The sequence below is a fragment of the Sminthopsis crassicaudata genome, chromosome 1, assembly GCF_048593235.1.
Source record: "Sminthopsis crassicaudata isolate SCR6 chromosome 1, ASM4859323v1, whole genome shotgun sequence".
Taxonomy (NCBI): domain Eukaryota; kingdom Metazoa; phylum Chordata; class Mammalia; order Dasyuromorphia; family Dasyuridae; genus Sminthopsis; species Sminthopsis crassicaudata.
Window position 1 is genome coordinate 547,953,569 of NC_133617.1, and position 14,652 is coordinate 547,968,220.

Here is a 14,652-nt window from a genome sequence, read left to right on the forward strand (position 1 = left end):
AAAGATGAAAGGGGATGGGCAGCTCCCACAGGGAGAGGAGGAGGTTGAAGGGTTGAAACCAAGCAAAGTTTTTGATGGAAAATGAACAGTTTAGCAGGAAACTTCTGTAAAGGAAAACTAAGGGAGGAGTTTACTGCTCTGCTCTGCAGCCCTCCAGTCAGAAGGGAGAGGCAAGCATGGCACTGGTTTGCTGTTACTGTGCTTCCCCCACTAAGTTTGCCTCCCACTAGTTTCATAGGCTCTGCCTGATATTCTCCCCTAGACATTGATCTCCTGAAGAATTTCTGGGCAGACTCACTACTTGCATAATCTCCACTAAACCTTCACAGCTGAACACAGCTAAACTGTACTCTGTAGCATGATACTCAGTTTTCCTGGGTAAGTTATTCTTATTTGTAAACCCAAACCTTTGTCTTCTGGAATATCATATTCTAAGCTCTCTACTCCTATTGTGGTGGTTGCTAAATTGTGAATCATCCCGATTGTGAGTCCTTAGTACTTGAATTCTTTCTTTCCGGCTACTTGCAGTTTTTCTTCTTTGACTTGTAACCCCTAGATTTTGTCTATAATGTCTGGAAGTTTTGTTTCTTCCTTTTTTCTTTTGGAAGCAACTGGTAGATTCTATTTTTTTGACCTTTGAGTCAGAGATCTGAAAAAGTTTCTTTCATGATTTCTTGAAATCAGGTTATTCAATGATTCTTAAATTGTCTTTCCCTGATCAGTTTTTTTTTCAGGTCACAGTTTTTGAATGAGATACCTTACATTTCCTCCTCCCCTCCCCCAACCTTTTTACTTTCAACACTTATTGTTCCATAGAGGCATTATTTTCTCTTTGATTCATTCTAATTTTTAGGGAGTTTATTTCTTTGGCAATGTTTTGTTCTTCTTGTGCCAAGCTATTCTCTTTCCAGTTTTTTCTTCCATAGCTCACATTCTTTTAATGTTGATTTCATTTATAAAAATATTTTAAATGCTTTAAAAAACTTGTCATTTTTTCTGAAATTCTAGTTGAATTTGTGCCCGTGGGGTTTTTTTGTTACATTTCCAAGCTTTCTCCTCTTTTTTCTCTTATCTTTCTTTTCTTTCCCTTCTCTATTTCTTCTCTATTTCTCTCCCTCTCTCTTTTGCTCTCTCTCTTCCTATCTCCCTCTCTGCCTCTCTCCCTCCTTGTCTCATTCTCCTCCCCCCTCTCCTTTCTCTCTTTTCCCCCCTACTTTTGTGGTGTGTAACTATACAGCATAGGCAGCTAGATGGTACACAGATAGTGTAGTGTAGGATGGTACACTACAGTACAGTCTAGTGTACTGTAGACCTCCAGACTGGGTCTGGAATCATGAAGATTCATCTACTTGAGTTCAAATCCAGCCTCAGACTCTTAGTAGCTGGATGACCCTGGGCAATTCGCTTAATCCTACCTTTCTCATCTGTAAAATGAGCTAGACAAGGGAATGTCAAACCACTCCAGTTATCGTTGCCAAGAAAACTCCAAAAGGGATCATAAAGTTAGACACAACCAAAACAGACTAAATAATACATATTATACCTCCATATATCCATTCTTTCTCTGTAAGTGAATAGCATCTTCCTTCATAGGTCTTTTGTGATTCAAATATTCATATAGTTCAGAATGCTTTAGCCATTACATTGCTCTTTGAACGACATTGCTATAACTTCCACAGCTAGTAAATGTTTGAGACCATATTTGAACTCAGGACCTCCTGATTCCAGGGTCAATGCTCTAGCTAAAACTTCAACCATTCTATCACCTAGCTACCTCTTGTTTATCATTTCTTATAAAATAGTATTCCATCATAATCATATACTCCCTTACTTTGAACTCTGACCTGTCTTTGATCTTGCTCTATTTGGAGTTTCTATTGACTATTACTGGACCCAATTTCTATCAGCTACCTAGAAAAGTCCAAAGGTCTGGCATTTCTGGCCTGGCATTTTTATGCTTCAGACAAAATCAAAAGGTAGAACTGAGACCCTGGGATACTCCTGATACCAGAGACATACAACTTGCTCCCTGTTTAGTACATAGGGTTGGGTCCACTCTTGAGAAGTCCACTTCTAAGTACAGATCCACTTCCAATTGATGCTGATTTTATGACTTAGAACTGGTAGTAATACCCGTCCCTGAATGCTCTACAAGTTTAGTCTCCTCTATGCTGGGTATCGAGGTCTTTCTCTTGCTCTGGTCTGCAGCTTGGAATGCTCCAGATGTGGCATATTCCTGGTTAGGCACAATGCCCAATGTATACCTCGAAGTCTCCATATACTGATCTAGATTAGAATGACTCATTGTAATTTTTTCTTGGATTTCTTAATCAATATTTAGTTTGATATATTTTCTAGATCTGTTTGGAGAACTTTGGGAAAGATGAATGGTAGGGGGAGAGCGAAGGTGGAACTTGCTTTATTTCTTCCTACTCTATTATTTTGAGTCTGTAGGTCTCAAAACCTTTCCAAGAAAAACTAGCCTAACTTATATGGGGCAAGGGCTAGGATAATGTTCCCACCACACAACCAGAATTGAAAAGGGGAAGGCAGAACATTTGTCATTGCCCTAGTGCCAGAGACTATTCTCTGGGGTTGCTTGCTGCTGTCACAATATGATCAGAACAATTATACAGTAACAATTTTGTAAAAATCAAATAGTAATTCTTATCAATGCAACAACTAACCATGAGACAGACACACACACACAAATTTCTTCATCTGTAATGAATGAGTGAAAAAAAAGCATTCACTGAGTACTTACTATGTGCTAGGTACTATGCTAAGCACTTAAAATTAGAAGACAAAAACAAGATAGTTCTTTTTGTTAAGGAGCTTATATTATGTAACAAGGAAGATTACAAGAATTGTGAGGGTCTAGGGCAACTAGAAATAGCACTCACAAATCAAGATAGCACAATTACAAAGTGGGACTTTGCTTTTCCAGTGTATTGAATCTAGAGGTCCAGGGTCAGGATGGCTGGATAAGAGAGACATGAAATGTAAAACAATGGAATTTGACTAAATGCCCTCTCAGGTTCTTTCCAACTCTAAAATTCAGTGATTTTATTTTTTTGTATATTCCCATTCTCCTACTAGTGCCTAGTAGGAGCTAAATTAGATCAAAGAATTATAAATCTACATTGGGAAGGTTATTAGGGACTGTATAGTCTTCTCTTTTTACAGATGAAAAAATGGAAGCCCAGGAAGGATAAGTGACTTGTAAAATGTTGAAGATAGTCATTATCAAAGGCAGAATTTTGACCCGTGTTTCAATTTTAAGTTTGAGATTTGTTTGTTTGTTTTTGAGGCTGGGGTTAAGTGACTTGCTCAGGGTTCACACAGGTAGGAAGTGTTAAGTGTCTGAGACCAGCTTTGAACTCAGGTCCTCCTGAATTTAAGGCTGGTGCTCTATCCACTCAGACACCTAGCTGCCCCCTAAGTTTGAGATTTGTGAAAACAAAACAAAAAGAACCATTGATGACCTAAGTATTTAATGAACAGATGTTGCCTTTAGTCTTAAATTTCATTTTGTGTTTTTCATTGATGTTTGTAGCAAAAAAGTTTTAAAAAATAGATCATTCTAAAAATATTTAATTTTTCTATGATGATATGCAATTGATTCAAAATATCTAATACACAAATCACATGGGAAAAGGACCAACACAATATTTCTATTTGAGACAATATTTCATATGATTTAATGTCAAATTACATTTGGTTGCTCTGCTATATGTGATACTAAAAACCCAACAGCAAGACTGTACAGATTCAATAAATTTTATAAAAAAAAACAAAAAACAAAAAAAACTATGAGGTTATAAAGGAAAATCATCATCTATATTTAAGTCGCAAATTTCAGTATTATGTTAATTGTTGCCAGGAGGATTTTATTCAGTTGTTTCTTAATTTCAAAAGGATTTGTAGACTATGTACTATTCTTAAGAATTACAGGGGTTCATATCGAAGGGATGATCAAAAGAAGAAAAAAAAAACTTCACAATACAAAGTATACAATTACACTATTTTAGTTGAGAGGGCAAAGATGAAAAAAAAATTTAAGTAACTAACCTCTAACTAAGTATATGAAAATAGATTTTGAAGCAAATGTGGCATATATGCATATGCTGAAATTGCAAAAAAAAATTGTCATTTTTGCAAATTGAAAAAAAAATTTAATGGATCAAGGAAATCAATAGGAGTTAATTTCAATTCACTTAAAAGTTTGAGAATTTGTTAAAAAATAGATACAACTTATTTTAAAAAGGTATATGCAACAAAATGTTCTGTGGAAGGACTACTAGATTGTGAGAGGTTGGTACACTCATATGTACATCTCAAAATCACTGAACCAATTTATAAGTTTACTAGGTAGAATGGCTAATTTTTATCAGACTTTTTTGTAACTTTGTTTTGACTTCTTCTGGGCTAACTTTTTCCAGATGAAGACCATCTATGTTTTTAAGTGAAGGCACATGAAATATCAGTTCACAAGCAAAATACAAATCACAAAAAGTTAATCCATTTTTTTGGGGGGAAACCTATTTAAAAATCTGATTCAAGATAATTAAATTCAAAGAGTAAGCTTTTTTTGTGAGAAATTTGTTCTAATATTAAAACTAAGCTCCAAAGATTCCTTATGTTCTTTCTTTCCAAGAGGATTGAATATATACAAAAATAAAGTAAAAGTGAAATAATAGTTATTTGAAGAAAAATTGTAAAAATAATTGCTTGCTTTTTCCATTTTAACCTTAGTTATAAAACAATTAATATCTAAAATAGACCATGAATCTTTAGATAAGTATTGATATCTGATACAGCAGTTTTCTAAAAATTCTAAAGATAAAATATTCATCACCACATTTAAATAATTTTAAATTCTCAAAACATGAATTTCCATAAGCCAAATAAGTGATCCTATAAGTCCTTTAGCAGAAAACTACTCAAATCAGTTCAATTTTAGTCATTTGTATAATAGATTATACATGAAGAAATTGGTTTTAAATATTTTTTGGGTTTTTTTTTTTTTTTTTTAAATAATGGCCACAAATAACAAGGGACTCTTGTTTCCATATCTGGGTTCAGTACTCTACTGCATTGCCTATACACAATTACAGATTGCATTTCCAGGGTAAAGAGGAACACTACTGCTTGCAACCATGGAGGGTCTGGTTCTAAGGAGGAAGAGTGTTTGTGGTCACTCATAAGGATTAAAAGTACAGACCAGGAGGGGAGTGGCACGCCTTTCCTTAAATCATATCACCTTGAAAGCACTAAAAACCTATAGATTCCCTAGAACTAGTTCTGAAAAACAGTAGTGCAAAAAAACTGAGCTTGGGACAGTGCCTCCTCTACCCCAGGAAGAGAAGACAATTGAACATATTAAAAGTTTTTTTAAAAAATGGAAAATGGGCAAATAACAAAAAGAACCTGATCGTAAAGAGTTAACCATATTGAGAGAAAATCCAGGCACAAACTCGAAGTTTAATATCAGAATAGCTATTAAGTAAAGCCTCAAAGAAAATGTGAATTGGACTGACGTCCCCAAAAAAGGTCTTTGGAAAGGTCTAAAAAGATTTTAAAAATCAAATGAGAGGGTAGAGGTAGATTGGGAAAAGAAATGAGAGAGATGCAAAAAAATAATTAAAATAAAGTCAGTTATTTGGTAAAAGTGGCACACAAAAAAAATACTGAAAAAAATAATACCTTACAAAACAGTATAGACCAAAAAGATTAAAAAAAAAAAAAAAAAAAAGCACAAAAATTCACTGAATGAAAAGACTCCTTAAAAAAAAGCAGTACTGGCCAAATGGAAAAAGAAGTACAAAAGTACACTGAAGAAAAATAATTACTTAAAAATTAAAATTGGACACATGGAAACTAATGATTCCATGAGACATCAAGAAACTATAGAAGAAAAAGTGAAATATCACATTGGAAAAAAAAGGAAAAAAAAAAAAAAACTGACCTGGAAAAGAGATCAAGAAGAGGTAATTTAAGAATTATTAGGCTACCTGAAAATCATGATTTAAAAAGCAGCCTAAATGTCATATTTCAAGGAAATCTGCCCTGGTATTCTACAAATTGGTAATCGTCAAAACAATCTGGTACTGGCTAAGGAAAAAAATTGTCTAGATTGTTAGATTATCAATGGAGTAGATTAGGTACATAATACAAGTTGTAAATGACCATAGTAATCTTAAGTTTGAGAAAACCAAAGATAAACAAGCTTTGGGGACAAAAATTTATCACTCTAACAAAAACTGCTGGGAAACCAGGAAAACAATTTGCTGAAACTAGGTATAGACCCAAATCTCCCACAATATATGGAGATGAGGTCAAAATGGATTTATGAATAAGTCATAAGAATTTATAATCAAACAAGAACTAGCATTATAGGATGTAAAAATAGATAATTTTGATTGCCCTAAATTAAAAGGATTTGTACAAACAAAACTACACCAAAATTAGTAGAAAAGCAGGAAACTAGAGGGAAAACATTTATAGCAAGTTTAATTGATAGAAAAGCCTCAAATATTTCTCAAAATTACCTGAATCAAATATATTTTTAAGAGCCTCTCTCAACTGATAAATGGTCAAAGTAATATGTGAAAAAGCAATTTTCAGAAATCAAAGCTATTTACAGTCATAGAAAAAAAGTTTGCAAATCAACACAGCTTTGAGGTACTACCTTCACTTTTATCAAATTGGCTAATATAAAAAAATAACAAATGCTGGAGAGGATGTAAAAAAATGATTTAACTGTTGGTGGAAATTATGGATTGATCCAACTTGAAGTCATGTTCAAAGGGCTACAAAAATGTGTATATTCTTTAATCCAGCTAGATTCCAGAGATCAAAGAAAAAAGAAAAAGATATGAGCAAAAATATACATAGTATTTCTTTTGATGCTAGCAAAGAATTGGAAATTGAGAGGATGTCCATCTAGTGGGAAATGACTTAAGAAGTTGCGGTATATAATTTTGATGGAATATTTTTGTGCTATAAAAAATGATAGCTGGTTGCTTTCAAGAAAATCTGGGAAGATTTACATGAACTAATGCAGAATGAAATAAGTAGAACCAAAACACTGTATACAGTAACAGCACTATTATATGATAATAATTGAATGACTTTAGCTATTCTCAGCAAATATGATGATCCAAGATAATTCTGAAGGGTTTATTATTTTTAAAAATGCTATATACTCCCACTGAAAGAACTAATGGAATCTGAATAAGATTAAAGCATACTTTTTAAAATTTTATTTTCTTTAGTTTTGGAGGGTACTCAGCATATTCTTTTGCAACATGGCTAATATGAAAATATTTTGCATGACTGCACGTGTATAATCTATATCAAACTGCTTCCCTTATCAAAAAAGGGTAAGGTGAGAGGGGGGAAAGAACTTGAAACTCAAAATTTTAAGAACATGTTAAAAAATTTTACATGTAATTGAGAAAAAAAAAAAAAGATAGCAACTCAATAACCACAGAAATAACTAGACCAAAAATATAAAAAAAGTTTAACCAAAGAAAACAGCTATTGAGCAGTATTCCTTAATTTTATTCTTTCCCTCTTTTAATATGGCATATAAAATGAAAACTATATATGCTTCAGTAATTTTATTTAAAAAAAAAAACACATTTTACATGGACAACTTACAAGACAGTAGAGAGTCCTGATTTTTAAAAAATTTTAGGCCATTTGAATATCATTTTCTGATTACAACACATTCTGTGTCTATGGTGTTTCCATTAAATTTTCAGTGAATTTAACTACAAAATTCAAAATAAGAAAGACGTCACCATTCTCTTGATATTTAACAAAAGAACATTTCCATTTTCTTCTATTCATGGATTTCAAAGTGTTAAATGGCTCCCATTTAAATTATGGATCATTAATGTGAAAAATTGTAGAGTTTTTAATGACCAATAAGTTAAATACACATCAATTTACTTTGCAAAGAACCTACTCACCCCTAAAGCTAATTTCAGAAGAAAGGCTCTTTTTTAAACTTCTTGCTCTTATTTAAACTGATACCTTCAAAAAAAAAATTTTTTTTAAACCCCATTTGGTTAAAATGTGTTCTCCCATGAAAATGATTAAGAAAAAATGAAAACTCATCCATTACCAAATCCCCTTTTTTTCAGGGTTATGGTGGATTTTTTTTAGTACTCATTTAAACATCAGATTAATTTTTTTTAAAAATGGAAATAGCCTTGCTTTGTTCTTTATACACTTATATTTTGAAAAAATTTAAGCTAGTCTCAAGGACTAAATTTTTAAAAGGAAATTAATTGAACATGACTACAAGAAAGGCAAAGGGAAATAAATACATTAATTCTAGTTTTGTTTCTTGAAGGTCAAGTAGCTCTGAAATAAAATATTTTGAGACTTTTCAAAACACAATTTGTAAATATGGACACCAGTGATAATCAGTTCTCATGATTATTCTATATTTTATACATCTTTAAGTGTAATGTCTGAAAAATGGCTCTAAAAATAGTACGTGATAGTTCATATAGCAGCTATACAAGTAAAATCAAAACTGCATTAAGTTCCTGACAAAACACAATTAGTGATAATACAGATCACTATGTGGACATTGAAAAACCAATTAGTTTATTCTGCCTCATTGTTACCAAATGATTGAGACTATAGTCTGTATTTTCAATGTTAGTGAGATACCAAGTAGAAAGTACACCATTAATTTCATTTTTGGCTAATCCTGAAATAGGGTAAATTAGAAAGATGAATATGGAGAATGATACGGAGGAAAGTTTTGAAAATACCAAGGTGTCTGGACATACAGCCTTTACTAATTATTATTTTATAACTATACTTTCACAACACACTTAAAACACACAGTCTCAAGCTCCAGCTCATAATTTGCAAGGTATAATAACCCTTTTGATCTTTTCATAGTTGACTAAATGCAACTGTTATCATTAAGACATAATCAACTGACTTTGTGTAACTCAAACAGATATCTTTGAGATGCCATTCTAATATCAATCTAGATGCTTAAACAGATAATAAATATTGAGGCCAGATATGTGTACCAACATCTTTTCATATTACAAGAAAAAAAAAAGGTGTTTCTTTTCAGAATATTATTTTTAAATCCAGCATAGAAGAGCTCAGCAACACCACTTTAATCTTATGAATATTATTTTGTTGTGATTTGGGAATTTAGAATATTTTTGATCCAAAATACTTATGTTTTATAATAAAAACTGTTATCATGGACTCTTTTGTTTACCAATTTCATTTTCCTAACCATTTTTTTCAATATTCCTTTTCTCATAATTTCATTAGTAGTTAAGAGTCCAGATTGTGTTTCCTGGACTAATGAGTGCTGGATTTCCATTTTAAACATTACTTTGAAGCAGTGTAGAGTAAATAATTTTGGTAATCTGAAGAACAGCTGCATGCAGAGTATATTGTACTATGATAGCTCCAAACCCTTTATAAAAACCAAGCATTCCTTCTTCTTGCTTTATAGTATTGATACAGTCTTTCATTCCCTCATACTGAGTATTGATTGGAAGCACTTCATAGCCAAGGTCTGTATTGTCAATTATAGTACGTGTTCCTTGAATATGAAGACGGTGCAAAACTGTTTCCAGTGGGTAAAGCATAACATCAGAACAGAGGCTGGCAGCAAAACTTGCGATCAGTTCAGGAAAATAAGCATCCAACATACTCTGTACAGGACTGGTGCTTTCAGATGGATGACTATGAGCATTCTTCCTTTTCAGAACCAGTAGAACAAATTTCTGGATAATAGAACTTATGATATAATGAAGAACTCCATGCAAAACAGTGGGAAAGGTCAAGGCAAGAAGTGGGAGCAACCTCTTGCTATGAGGTACTCCCAAGCCTATCACTCGGCCAATCCCTTCTTTTACACATTCCAAAATTCCAGCATTATCCCGAATGATCTCACTCTGCAATCAAAAGAATGAAATAATTTAAAAAAAAATTAATATCTCATTTTATCAAAAAAGTACCAAATATGGCTTTAAAATTCTGTTATTCTAAGTCAGAGTACTCCCCCAAAAGAAAGGTCAAAAAGAACTGTTTGCTCAATTTTCAGTAAGGTCAACTGAGAAGGAAAACAGTTATGTAAAGGGAGTTAGAATAAGTTATTATTAAAAGCTAAGTTGTGGTACAGACCATGGAGCTATTGGAATTCAGGGAAAGAAAAGATTACTGTGCAGTCAAAACAATCAAATATACACAAATGAAGCTAGAGTTGTTCTGGGGTCTCCAATGACAGTGGGAAATGAACTGGTAGTGACTAGGAGAAAGGCCATTGTAGACAACTAGAATGAAAAATAAAAGTAAAAGGGAAAGAAAAAATAAGGGACACACAGGATAATAAAGAAATTGACTAATTGGAACAGAATTTTAACTGAAGAACAGGAAATAAGTTGGAAAGGTAAGATGAGGCTACTAAAAGCTTTGGATACTATTTAAGAGTTTAAAATTGATTTCAGTCAATAAGAGAATACCATAAAGCAGAAAATAAATTGATTAAAGTAGCATTTTATGTTAATGTGAAATAACAGACCCTGACTTGTCAGCATTATTTAAATGCTTATAATGCTTTCTATACACAATCTCATTTCTTTGAAGTCAAAGATGATGGCTATTACTTCCAGCCTATAGATAAAGAAACTGAAGCTCAAATAAATTCTGATTTGCCCCTAATTATACAATTTGTATGTGTCAGAGATGGGATGAGGACCCAGATCTTCTCTGATTGAGTCTACCACTCTTTCGTTAAGCTGTCTCTGGGGTAGAAGAGGAACCATTGATGGAGACAAACAAAAGAGCTTCTGATTTGAGGAGTGATGACAAGTAAGAGAACAAGCAAGGAAGTAGATGAGGTCTGAAAGATGAGGAAATAAAGAAGAGAAAAAAATCTTAAAATGTTGTAAAGAAAGAATTGATAAAATCTGTTGTTAGATTAGCTATCAGAAATAGTCAGTGGACATCGATAATTCAAGTCACAGAACAAGAATTCAAATCCAAGCTGCCAACTGTGACCCTGGGCCATTTAGATAATCTATCAGGGACTCAAGTTCCACAACAGTAAAATGAAAAGACTAAATTAGATGGTCAATGAAATCCTTTCCAGCTCTAAATCTCTGGTTATCCAAAGAAGGAAAAATCAAAAGTTAGTTGAGAAAATCAGAACCACTCTGAAATTTGTTTTTGCATTGACAAAATGATAAACTTGCATCAATCAACTAGTTGTTTTCTAAGGTCACTTTCAATTCTGGAACTCTATGATCAAAATATGAAACAAACAAACAAAAAAAAAAAAGGTAATACCATTGACAGGACAAGAGAAATCAGGAAGGGGAATCAGTTGTTGTGAAGAGGAATAGTTCCATTTTTTTTAACATTAAATTTAAAGTAATATGATATGATATGCTATAAGAAGCTGAAAATGAGAAATGGATACTTGGTTAGAGGTATGAATTGAAAATAATTTCCAAAACCATTCTGGAGAACAATTTGGATCTATGTCCAAAGGGATAAAGAACTGTGCATACTATGACCTAGTAATAACACTAGTAGGTCTGTATCCCAATGAGATCAAAGAAAAAAAGAAAAAAGGATCCATATGTACAAAAATGATTGCAACAACTTTTTTTGCAATTGTGGAAGAGTAGAATATTAAATTGATTTGGACAACAATTAGCATGCTGAAAAACCAGCAAAGGAAAAAGAACAAGAAAAGAATGGAAGGAAAAACATAAGATCATGAAATGAAAACATGAGAAAGCTAAAAGTCTGAGACAAGATAATAGGATTTAGTTAGGAAGTCATTAGCAACTAGAAAGACAGCAATTTTAGAGATGAGATAAAAACAAGACTGTAAGGAGTCTATAAGGTAAATAAAGAGAAATTTCATGTATACAGAGAACTCATTTAATGAATCTTATACGAAAAAAAGAGGCAGAAAGGTGAAAAAAATAGAAGTTTATAAAGGTGAGAAAATATATGTTTAAAGCAAAATAAAAGAAAGCAGTTGAAAGTATGTTTGAAAATGAATGTTAGTGGGGAGAAAAAGAAAGGGTGGAAAACTTTGGAGTGAAAATTCCCTAAGGAATTAGGAAGGAATAGGATCTGGAATGTATGTTTAAAAAAGAGAAAAAATATCTTTGAGGTTGTTCTATTTTAAAATCAATGCTCTTGAGTCGCCACCTTGTGGTGAAAAATGGCCCCCAACAGAGTTGGCTTTTATTTAATATCCTCATAAAATTTATTTGGAAATTTTTCATATATTTTTGTATGACATTTTATGTGCATTAAATCCATTTAGAGTATGCTACCAATGGGGATCACCCTGAGACAAAAATGAGAGAGGGTAAGATCTGAATTAGAGTTATGACAGTTTGAGTAGTAAAGGGAAGAAAAGAAAGATGTGAGAAAAATTATAAAAGTAGAATCAACTAAATTTGGCAACTGATTAGACCTAGGAAGACAATACAAAAGATGAGTTCAAGATGTTTAGATTTCAAGTCTGAGTGATGATATCAGAATGATGGACTGAGGAGAGAAGGGTAGCTTAGGGATAGGAAGTTGTGGGGGGACTGAACATATGTTTGAGGTAAAAACTTCCAAATAAGGAATGACTGCTTTTGTAGTAGGTTGCTTTTCAGAGGACTCTAAGAAGAACTGAATTCCAGTTATGGATAATATAGAGGGAACTCTTGGATAGGTGTAGGTTGAATCAAATAGCCGCTTGGTTGATAGAACAAAATCCCATATTGGATAAGATTAAGACAAAGCTGGAATGGTTAGCCTTAGCAAAGAGGAAGACTACGCCATCCTCTTCTAAGACCAAAGAAAAGGAGTGAAGGATAGGCTAAGTTTTGAGGTAGAGAAGGCATATGAGAAAGCTCAAGATATGGCTTCAATCTCCTCTGAAAAGAAAGCTAAGTCTCCTCACCCCAGTAGGGGTTAGGGGAGAGAGAAGGAATGTTGTTGGGGACTTGAGAAAAGAGGAGAAAGTCTGGAGCATCTATTGCTATGGAGAGGACTAATACAGAATCACTTAGATTCAATAGGAATGTCAAGCACCCACAAAATTAGATATTACAAATTTACAGTGGGTCCAGTAGTACCAAGTTTTGATTTCCTCTAATAATGCTCAGCAAATTGGAAATGGATAGAAATATAAGGTAAAGACCAAAGGGAAAGAAGTGAACAAATAATTTGATTCTTGTGGCAAGTAACAACTTCTGAGTGTTCTAAAATAATCTTAAGAAGACAAAAAAACCAACAAAACTAGAACTGTGAGACTAGCCTGTCTTGTAATCATCATTTAGAAAGATGTATAGGGTATAACAATGTGATGAGAGTACTAGTTAGGAAATACTACTTTAGTCCAAATGATGTATGGCTACTCTATATTATTTTTACATTTTCATACAAAATTCAAGTCTACAAAATATATCATATGTATGTAAAAATATTTTTAAAATACTTTGTTAAAATATTTTTACATATATATTATATATATATATATTTTTTAAATAAGAAATATACTTAAAAGACACACACACACAAAGAATAAATATGTTGATAATTTACCTGAACAGTTTCAATCAAACTTGCTGAATAAAAAGGCATTGCCACCACATAAGTTAGGCTGTAGGGATCAAAATAAACTTATCACTGTCTTATAAACAAGACTTGCTTATGCCAGCTTTTTAAAAAGCTAAATATAATTATTAACGATTTGCATCAAAGTAGCAAAATTTTATGCAGTTTTCAAGTATTCATAATATAAATTTACTTCAGAATGCATATGTTTCCTTTAGTAATGAGTGGAAAAAAATCAGCTTAGGAGTAATGTCAACATATTAACAGCCCATAAAATCTGTTTCCTGTGAGTCTGAATTTAATTTATCCATCTAAACACTTAAATATGACCTATGACAAAATCCACATCTTCAGATTCAGAAGTAGAACTCACTGCCATTGTACCAGTATCATTCATTCATATCAGTCCAAGTCCTTGAATCTCACCAACAAAACAAAATCAGTCTATAGAGGTAAATGAAGTCCTTTTTTATTTAAAAACAAAAAAATAATTGAAATTTTTGCCAAGCAGTTTCATGTCACCAATGTTTTATGATACAACTTTAGTGTAAGACTGCCCCATCCAATTATTAAACAAATTCCAATGTGGGACTTTTCCTAACTTTTATAGATCAGGTTCTCACAAGTAGTAGTTTTTCTGTATATAGGGAATCAATTGGAAATTGATAGGCTCCCTTACGATTAGATACTACAAATTTACAGTGTGGTTCTGTCACTACTATGTTTTCATTTTCTCCAATATGTATATATATATATATATATATATATATATATATATATATATATATACACACAGAGTATATATACATAAACCCTCATATATACATACACATACCCACATAAACATATATACATACATATATATATATATATATATATTTGTACTAGAGTGTCTAATAATAGAGGCCAATAAGTTTGTACTGCATGATCTTCAAATAAAAGTTTGTTGTTGTTTTGAATATGTAAAGTTCTAATTTACAGAACTGGTCATGTTATCCTAACTACTAAAGTCTTTATGTACAG

At 32.5% G+C, this 14,652-nt stretch overlaps 1 protein-coding gene across 2 annotated transcripts in view; it reads right to left on the minus strand.

The window, feature by feature from the left end:
- Window positions 1–6,230: 6,230 nt before the first annotated feature.
- The window catches only part of SLC25A46 (solute carrier family 25 member 46), a 30,084-nt gene continuing 21,662 nt past the window's right edge, over window positions 6,231–14,652 (minus strand). For both annotated transcript variants that reach the window (XM_074282005.1, XM_074282004.1), the window contains exons 7-8: window positions 13,618–13,675; window positions 6,231–9,953 (exon numbers count right to left, since the gene is read on the minus strand). In XM_074282005.1, the coding sequence (XP_074138106.1) occupies window positions 9,375–9,953; window positions 13,618–13,675 (637 nt within the window). In that variant the 3' untranslated portion in view covers window positions 6,231–9,374. The remainder of the gene's footprint in view (window positions 9,954–13,617; window positions 13,676–14,652) is intronic.